At 42.9% G+C, this 9,749-nt stretch overlaps 1 protein-coding gene across 1 annotated transcript; it reads left to right on the top strand.

The window, feature by feature from the left end:
- The first annotated feature begins 5,057 nt into the window (after nt 1–5,057).
- On the top strand, nt 5,058–6,002 carry LOC102871744 (olfactory receptor 9A4-like). Its single transcript, XM_006887247.1, has one exon. The coding sequence runs from the start codon at nt 5,058–5,060 to the stop codon at nt 6,000–6,002; it is 945 nt and encodes a 314-aa protein (XP_006887309.1).
- Nucleotides 6,003–9,749: the final 3,747 nt, after the last annotated feature.

Below are 9,749 nucleotides of genomic sequence, written 5' to 3'. Positions count from 1 at the left end.
CTCTCTGACATATGGGGGCACTTAGCCATGTATTCCAGAGTCTGAGATCAGGTTCCGACCTCCAGCAATGCATCACAATGTAAAGGAGGGATCTTGTCTTCCAGCATCCCTACACCTCCCCCACTGGAAAACCTTCACAGGAAATCTAACAGCTACTCCAGGGCTGGCGAATTCAAGCCCAATTGTGGTTCTGGGCTGCCCACGAGGGTGCCCAGTCTCCACCACTCACCACAGCTTCCTCGTGCCTGGGCACGCTGGAGGTGAGAGTGGAGCCCTTCAGGAGGCCAGAGGGAGCTTGCACAGTATCTTGGGAGGCACACCTGGCAGCAGGCCCATGATGAAGTACCTCCTAAGGCCAGCTTCCTGCCCAGGTCTTTGTCCCTCTCTCCACTCAGACCTCAGGCTCAGGGTTGGGGTAAGACTGAGAAAAACTGGATAGATTATGTATACTGAATTGAAACAGATGAGGGAAAGAACCGTTTAAAAGTGATATATGATAGCATATTATGATTATCACAGGAATCCAGAATTAAGGTTGCATAGCGGAGTGCATTGGAGGTGGGGGGGTGGTCGGGGTCAGGGTCGGGGGTATTGCATACCAACTAAGAAGTTTATCTTTTGCTTTTCAAAGAGAGGAACGAACTGGGGGGAGTGGGGGTAAAGAAAAAAGTGCAACAATGAATGAATGAAAATCCAAAAATCTCTGTCAATGTTAATTAAAATTAATAAAATAAATTATTTTTAAAGTTTTGCTTGGTGGATGATTGACGGAAAAGCTGACTTATAACTGCTCTGAGATAAAGTTTTTCTAGATAATCAAGGAAACCAGAGATTTCTTGCATTTGTCTGTTGAATTGAACCTGGACTTTCACTAATTAAGGAATTGTAAGTGAATCTGGCTTTGGACTGCTTTTTTTTTGCTGGAGCAAACCGGGACTTGTACTGATGATATCCTTTATCTCCCTCACTGCCCAACCTATTTCCCTGATAGTCCCCACAACTGTGAGTTCTGTGAGATTTTCAATGAACATCAGCCCCGATGATCGGCAGAAATAGGTGCATGAGCACGGTGGTGGTGGTGGTGGTGGTGGTATTTCTGATCATGTAGTTATTTGGTGGGTTTAAAAAATTTTTTTCTTATTATTATTAATTTTAATGACAATTTGCAGAGACTTTGGATTTCTATTCATTCATTGTTGCATTTTTCTCCCTGCCCGCCTCTCCCCTCTCCAGTACACTCTTCACTTTGAAAAGTGAAAGAAAAATTCTTTCATTGTTTACAATCACACACACACACCACGGTCCACTCCACTATGCAGACTTCATTCTGGACTCCTGTCATGACAATCATACCGAATCATATATCCCTTTTAAAAAGTTTCCTCCCTCATCTGTTTCAAGGCAGTATACATTATTTATCCCATCTTTCTCAGTCTCCCCCCAACCCCGATGTCAGTCCTGTTTTACAACAGTGGCACTATGCAGTATTTGTCCCTTTGTGACTGAGATATTTCACTCAGCATTATGTCCTCTAGGGTCACCCATGTAGTTATCTGTATGGTACAATGGACAATATTAATGGGGACAGTTTCCCTTCACAAAGAGGGGAGAAGTCAGGCTTGACAACCCTCATGTTGTATCAGCTCCTTTCACACGTTTTTTATTACATTGGTTAAGATTTGATTTGTGATATTGAATATTGTGAGAACATACATCCTCGTTTTCTTCCTTAATCTTGGAGGTAATGATCTAAGTCTTTCATCATTAAATGTGTTGTACTCTCAATTGGTTGCTAATGTCAGTTGTCTCTTTGAAGATATTTTCTTTCTTTCCTAGATCTCTCAGTTTTTAATAATCAATAAGTGTTGACTTCTTGACTGAGAGTTACTTTCAGGCTTCTTGGGATTTAGCTACATGTTCTAAAGATCAATTGTGATGTCTCTTATCAAAGGGAAGAATGACAGCTTTGGGCTTTAACTAGTTGAGAGAATTTTAGGGAGACTCTGGATAAAGAACAGGTGAGATGAGATACATACTCTGAGATGTCTACTGGTAATTAAGACAGGCCTTGGGGAAAGATCATTTGCTGTTGAGAAGCACCAACTGCTGAGATTTCAAGTTTTCTCATTAAACAAAAAACTTTCAAAATATCTAAAACTTAATTGGCCAAATATAAGAGGAAAACTAAAAGTTTCTTTTCCTCATTCCAGACTGATTGCTCAGGGACTCCCTGAACTGACTAATTAAGAACAGACACCTCAGTGACGAACCTCCAGAGGAAAGACCTTCACCTCCTCATAGCAGTGATATTTCTGGACTTTTTCCTGAACTCCTCTTTGAGGACTGTTTCCTAATTCACCTCTGACCTCTGCACATGGCCAGCTCCAGACACAAAGGAAGTGACTTCAGTTGAGTCCTGACGAGCATCGCGGGGGAAGTGAAGTCGGCACAGAGGTGAGCTTCTTCTGAGCCCTCCACTCTTTAGTAGAGAAAGGTGAACATCAGCCTCAAGTGTGTGGGCTTGGGTCCTTCTAGGATGAGGACAAGAGCCTGAGAAATGACCCAGAGACGACAGCTCACACCTAAGTCACTCCTGTTCAGCAGAAGGCAGGTCAGCTCTTCTCTGTTCAACCCAGAGTGTGAACAGCTAAAGTTCTTGCTTGTTTTGTGACAAGGAGACCTCTGCATCCTCCCAGTAATTCTTTCCTTGAAGGTTGTTTGTCTTTCAGTAAAACTATCACAGTGAAAATGATTTCATTTCATTTCATGTTTCCAGAGCTATGACTTGTTGATACAGGAAGGGAAACCCAAAAAAGCAAGGTCAAAGGGATATCACAGAATTGACCCTGGACATGATCAAATATCATTATATTGTCCATCTATTAACTCATTCACCTATCACTCTGTCCATCTGTGCATCTATCCTTTCATCCATCCATCCATCCATCCATCCATCCATCCATCCATCCATCCATTCAAGCATCCAACATCATGGAATTATTATTATTGTAACATCACAGATAATTAATAAGCCGAATAAATTTGCTATCCTTGTTTCTTGTTTTATTTACCATGACTTCTTTATTTTCCATGACTTCTGCACTAACATCTCATATATTTAAATTTCCTGTCTTGTATGTAGTTCACTGTTGAGGTACACATAAAGGATAGAGGTCTGACTTGGGGAGTGTCACTGAGCAATATTTACGAACTGTCACAGCTTCCATTGCCAGCTATGGGAGATCATTCAGTAAGTTGAAAAGAATGCTTTCCTATTTGAGACCCACCATGGCTCAAGGAGGATTGTGTGATTTTGCTCTGTTGAATGTAGAAGGAGGAGACATTAGAAAATGACTAAGCGCATTATGAAACAATTTCATCACTGAAAGCAAGAGAGATACACTTGCCATTTATAGGTATAGTGTCGTCATGTGTTAAGCAAAGATAAGAAGCCTAGCTAGCAGTCTTTAGTTGATATTTTGGTCAAATAATCTAAAGAATGGGTGTGAGTAGTTTGGACAGGGGCACAATGACAACACTTGCCATTGATGCTATTTTGCTTACATCCACCTCTCGTCTAGCTTCCATCACCTCTTTGAAGGTAAATTCCACAATTTGGGGATGTCTTGTACATTTTGTTCATAGTTACATGTGTCTCATGTAAAATGAAAGAATGGGATAAACAAGCATATATCAAAATATCTGGTGTTAAAAGGGAGGTTCATTCACTCTCTCATTGTCATCAAGTCAGAACCGAACCATAGCTCCTGCTCCAGTGGGCCCCCAAGGCTGTAAATCTCAGAGGAAATGGATCGCTCTTCTCCCGCGGAGTCACTGGTGGATCTGAACCATCATACGTGTGCGGTGTTTAGATTAGTAACCCAACTCCCCACAGATTCACCACCCAAACTCCCTATGAAGAAGCCTAAAGACCCAGAGTGAGTGTATTTTTCCTCTTGTGCCTGATTAGGGAGGGTGCCCTTGAAAGGTGGCACGTGAGTGAAGATAGTCTGGAGGACCAAGGGTCCCACATATCCTAAGCGACTGTGATCTCAGATCTACCCCTTGTCTATCCAGGTGTCATCTTTCCTTCATGCAGCAGAGTTGGAGTCAGAACTCTGGAGGGAAAATGCAATGAGGGAAAAATGGCCCCAGACTTTTCTGTAATGGTAATACCTGAAAAAGTTAGCAACCCATTTGAAATCCTTGCTTTCCTACAACATGAAGGTTTTCAAATATGAAAAACACAGAGGTGCTGATCTTGGATCCCCGATCTTTTGTGCTGTCCCCAGTTTAGGTACACACTTGGAAGGAGAAAGACTGGAGTTCAAAGTTAAAACTTTGATTCAAGGCTTTGAACCAAAGTTGAAAGCTCTGAACATCATTGCCACCGTAACAGTGGAAGGTCATTGTGTCATCTGATGAAGAGATGGCTTTGTTCCTATCAATCTAAGAAGAAATAGAGCAATCCTAGAATCAGGGAGAACTCTGTAACTCAGCTCTTCTAAACTAACTACTTTAAGGGTCTTAGTCCCTGTGAGAAGGCTCATGCATTTAGGAAAAGTTGAAGAAGAATCCCTCCCACTAACAGTAAGGAAGGAGTGTCCACCTATCCCAGCAACCCATCTGAGCTAAACTGGAGTCAGATGTATCATAGGTACAGAATGGTTTAACTAGTTTAGCCCAAGCATGAGAAATGGTTGAATTCCAAATAGTACAACTAGTCAATGTATCCCATTGCACAGTCTCTTAGCTTCAGTTAGCAGAGAAATCAGATTGGAGGTTTGAGCCGACCCAGAGATGCCTCAGAAGAAAGACCTGTTGGTCTACTTCTAAATAACAAGCCACTGAAGTGCCTATGAGCATAGTTCTGCTCTGACATGTCATGAAGCAGAATTGACTTGCCAGCAGCTGGTACTGACATGTGTATGGTAGTGGGGGTTCTCACCTGATTCTAAGTTTGGAACTTGTCTTCTCCTCTTTTGAGAGTCTCACCATGTAGATCAGTGTTGCCTCTCTTTGATCTCTAGGATTCACCGTAACGGAGCAAAGACTAAATGATGGGAAACCGTTCTAGTGCCACAGAATTCTGCCTTCTAGGCTTCAGTGGGTCCAAAGAACTACACCATTTCCTTTTTACCATATTCTTGCTCTTTTACACGGTGACCATAATAGGAAACTCCGTCATCATCTCGATTGTCTGTGTTGATAAGCGTCTACACTCCCCCATGTACTTCTTCCTTGGCCATCTCTCTGTCCTAGAGAGCATGACCACAACTTCTATCGTCCCACTGATGCTCTGGGGTCTCCTCCTTCCTGGGACACAGACCATTTCACTAGCTGCCTGTGTGGCTCAGCTCTTCTTGTACTTGGCTGTTGGGACCACCGAGTTTGCAATACTAGGAGTGATGGCTGTGGATCGATACGTGGCTGTCTGCAACCCTCTGAGATACAACATCATCATGAACAGCACCACCTGCATCTGGGTGGCGACCGCGTCATGGGTGTTTGGGTTCTTTTCTGAAATCTGGCCCGTATACGCCACATTTAAGTTGACATTCTGCAAATCCAATGTGTTAGATCATTTTCTCTGTGACAGGGGACAATTGCTGAAACTGTCCTGTGATGATACTCTGTTTACTGAGTTCGTCCTCTTCCTGATGGCAGTTGTCATTATTATTGGGTCTCTGATCCCTACAGTCATCTCGTACACCTACATCATCTCCACCATCCTCAGGATCCCCTCAGCCTCTGGACGGAGGAAAGCCTTCTCCACCTGCGCCTCCCACTTCATCTTTGTTGTCATTGGCTACGGCACCTGTTTCTTCCTCTATGTGAAACCCAAGCAAACACAGGCAGCAGAGTACAACAAGGTTGTTTCTCTACTGATTTCTGTGGTAACCCCTTTGCTGAATCCCTTCATCTTCACCCTCAGGAATGACAAAGTCAAGGAAGCCCTTCAAGATGGGGTGAAACGCTGCTTCCATCACCTCAAAGACTGAGCCAGTTTCAGGTAGAATGGTCTTCATTGTGGAGTATTCCATTCTCTGGACATCCTAAGTCCCTCCTGTCATTTACATCATTGCAAAAATCAAATCATGCTGTAAATCCAGCCAGATCTTTGAAGTAGTGAGAGCAGGCCAGAAGAGAGGCTGTCCTCTGACCACGAGAAGCTCACAGCCTTCTTTTCAGCTCATGATCACAGTTGAACTCAGGAAACGTGTCCCAGTGCTAAGGGAGGAATGGAAGGAAAGACACATGTGATTATGGGTAGTACTTATATTAGACCAATTAATGCCCTGATCACCATCTCTCTGAACGTGTATTTTCTGCAGAGTCAAGAGCCTGAAGGGAGGGTGTGAGCTAGTGCAGGGTCAGAGCGCTCACTCAGCTCCTTAATCAGCCATTGCTGGACCATTTCTGAATTCTGCCGTTTCTTGGCCAAGTGTCCATGTGAACTTAGAAATCTCCTCTTTTCTTGGCTGCATGCCATATCATCATGACTCATAGTAACTGGTGACATGTATTTCTTGGGTATAATTTGCCACAGAATCAGTGTAAATATGCATATGCGTATGTGTATGTGTGTGCGTGTATGCATGTGAATGTGTGTGTGTGTTAGCTACACACAATGTAGCCTACTTTTAACTGAGATTGTACTGTTAGTGATTGTACTCCAAAGTGATTTATACACTTTAGTGGAATGAGATGGAGTGCTTATAGATTTTTAGTGGATGTTTTGTTGTTGTTAAGTATTGTCAAGTCAGAACAGACCCACAGCTGACCCTCTGGTGGGTTTTCAGAGGCAATAAATCACACGGGAGGAGATGATCAATCCTTCTGCGGAGCAGCTGGTGGATATGAACCACGTGCCTTCAGGACTGAGCACAACTTCTTACCACTAAGCCACCAGAGCTCCCAGAATTGTTACAATGTACCACATTTTCTACAAAGAGAATCATCAATGTATTACATGACAAAGAAAATGAGTCCCTGAACTTGTTTAGCAATTAATGAAAAATTCTGTTGGTCCCATAATTAAAAATGTTCTCACAATAATTTTTCTTTAAATGACTCTTACTTCAATTTTTGAAATTTCTCATATGTAATTGATCTGACTCTTATGCAGGTGAAATACATGTGTATAGTCTGCATTTACGTTTCTTTTAAAAGTATTTGCAAATAATAAATCATTCATTTTGGAGCTGCCATTAGGGCTTAGCAAGTTCTCTTTTTATCTTCTGTGAGCTTTCGTTTTTCTGTTCCACTCAGTTGTCGCCACCTACTTCTGTTGTTGTGCCACTGATGCCACTTTAACTCATATTGACCCAAAGAACAGAAGATCGAAAACTTGTCTCATCCTGGGTCACCCTCATGACCTGTGCCGTGCTCAAGGCATTGATGTAGTCACTGTGCCAAAAATCTCAATTTGGCTCTACTACCTTACTAAAGAAATCGGAATAATTAAAAATAAATAAAATCTATGAAACACATTTTAAATTAAAAAAATTTAAATTTAAATGGGCGCATTCTTGTTTTACGTACCTTCATATGTGACTCATAGTGACCCAATATACAATAGCCCTGAAACCTACTCTATCCTGTGCCAACCTTATTGTCTCTAAAACACCCAACCCCATTACTGCAGTCACTGAGTCAATCCATCTCACCCAGGGTCTTCCCCTCCTGCGCCGTCCCTCCACCCTCCCAAGCATGATGTTCTTCTCCAAGGACTGGTCTCTCCTTGCAACATGTCCAAAGTATGTCAGACAGAGCTTCAGAATCCTTGCCTCCAAGGAGCAGCCCAGTTTCACCTTCTCCAGGACAAACCTGTTTGTTCTCCTAGCAGTCCATGGTATTTTCAACACTCTTCTCCAGCACCACAGCTAAAAGGCATCGATTCTCGTTCTATCATCCCTAGTCATTGTCCAGTTTTCTAATGCATAGCAAGTAATTGCAAAGACTATAGTCTGGATCAGGCGCACCTTAGTCTCTAGATTGACATGGTTGCTCTTAAGCACTCTGGAGAGATCCTGGACAGTAGACTTTTCCAATGCAATTTGTCTTTGGTCTTCTGACTACTGATACCAGGAGTGTTGATTGTAGAGACAAGCAAACTAAAGCTTTTAACAATCTCAGTCTCTTCATTTTCTATCATAATACTGCCAATCAGCCCAGCGGTGGGAATCTTTGTTTTCTTGATACTGAGCTTCTATCCTATTTTGAAGACTACAGTCCTTGACCTTATGCAGCAAGTGCTTCAGCTCCTCAGTTTCAGCAAGCAGGGTTGTGTCATCTGCATAACACAGATTGTTGATTAGTCTACCTCCAATACTGATGCCACACTTCTCCTTACATAGCCCAGTCTCCAGATGATCTGTTCTGCATTTGCATTGAAAAGATATGGAGATAGGACACATCCCTGGCATACACCCTTCCCAATTTTGAACCATGCAGTGTTTTCTTGCTCTGTTCTGATGACTGCCTCTTGGTCCAAGTATAAGTTTTGTGTAAGCACGATCATGTGTTCTGGGATTCACATTCTTCTCAGAGTCAGCCACAGTTTGTTATGATCCACACAGTCAAATGCCTTTTTCATAGTCAATGAAACACAGACATTCCTCTGGTGCACCCTGCTTTGCTGTTCTTGAGCCCATTGTGTCCAGGGAACTGTGTGCAAAAACCAAACTCACTGCCAAGGAGTCAATTGTGACTCCTAGTGACCGAGTGGACAGAGTAGAACTGCCCCATAGTGTCTCCAGGGCTGTAACGCTTCCGGACAGCCTGGCTGATCTTTTCACCTTTTCTTAGCTGGTCCACATGGATGCTAACATGCGAGGTAGACCCTCACCCTGCGGTTCTTGTTCCCAGTACATGCAGTCTGGCCTGGAAGAAGCTTTCTGGGTTTGGTGTTTTTTGTTGTGTTGGGGTTTGTTTTTTTGTTGTTGTTTTTTTTAATCCCCCCCTGCTCCCATAACACTAATTTGCCTTCTGTGGGTTTCAAGGCCGTGCCTGTTCACAGTTCAAAGCAGACTTTCCCACAAAATCCCCCATGCATACAAATGCTTTCTTAATTTCCCTGGACTTCCAGGCCATTCCTTCCACATGGTCAGCACTAAGCACCATTCTTCTGTGATGAGTCATCAAGTTTTAAGTCTTTTCCATTCTTTGCCACTCCATAAAAGCTAAGGCACCCTCTTCCATAATCAAGGCAAGCTTGAATTAACTTGGTTCTTGTTCTCCTTGACATTTGTCTTCTCATGACCTTCTCTGAACCATGCAGTGTTTCCCTCCTCTGTTCTGAGGATTGCCTCCTGATCCAAGCATAGGCTTTGCATAAGCCCAATCAAGTGTTCTGTGGTTCCCATTCTCAAGGTTAACCACAATATGTTGTGATCTGCACAGTCAAATGCATAGGGCAAGACATCACAGAAGTGACTTGTGGCCTAAGCCATCATATCAAAGGGTTGCTGGGGGAGGGGGGTGATGGATGGGGTAGAGGGAGTGACACTGATGATAATATTCAGGGAATAGTAAGAGACAAGACATACATGCAGGAGGATGGCACTACATGTATGGTTATCTCTGTAAGGAGAAGCATCTTTCATTTGCTCCTTTCACTAAAATGCTTATCTGTCAGCTTTTGTTCCAAAGCTAAGCATCCAAATGAAGAAAGACCAGAAAGAAGGACTGGCCATCCACTTCCAAAATATAACAGGCATTCTAAAGCCCTATGTACAATACAGCAT

This window comes from Elephantulus edwardii, unplaced genomic scaffold, assembly GCF_000299155.1.
Source record: "Elephantulus edwardii isolate Elephantulus edwardi_28Jun2011 unplaced genomic scaffold, EleEdw1.0 scaffold00055, whole genome shotgun sequence".
In the NCBI taxonomy this organism is placed as follows: domain Eukaryota; kingdom Metazoa; phylum Chordata; class Mammalia; order Macroscelidea; family Macroscelididae; genus Elephantulus; species Elephantulus edwardii.
Note: the sequence above shows the minus strand (reverse complement) of the source record. Positions and strands in the feature narration are given on the sequence as shown.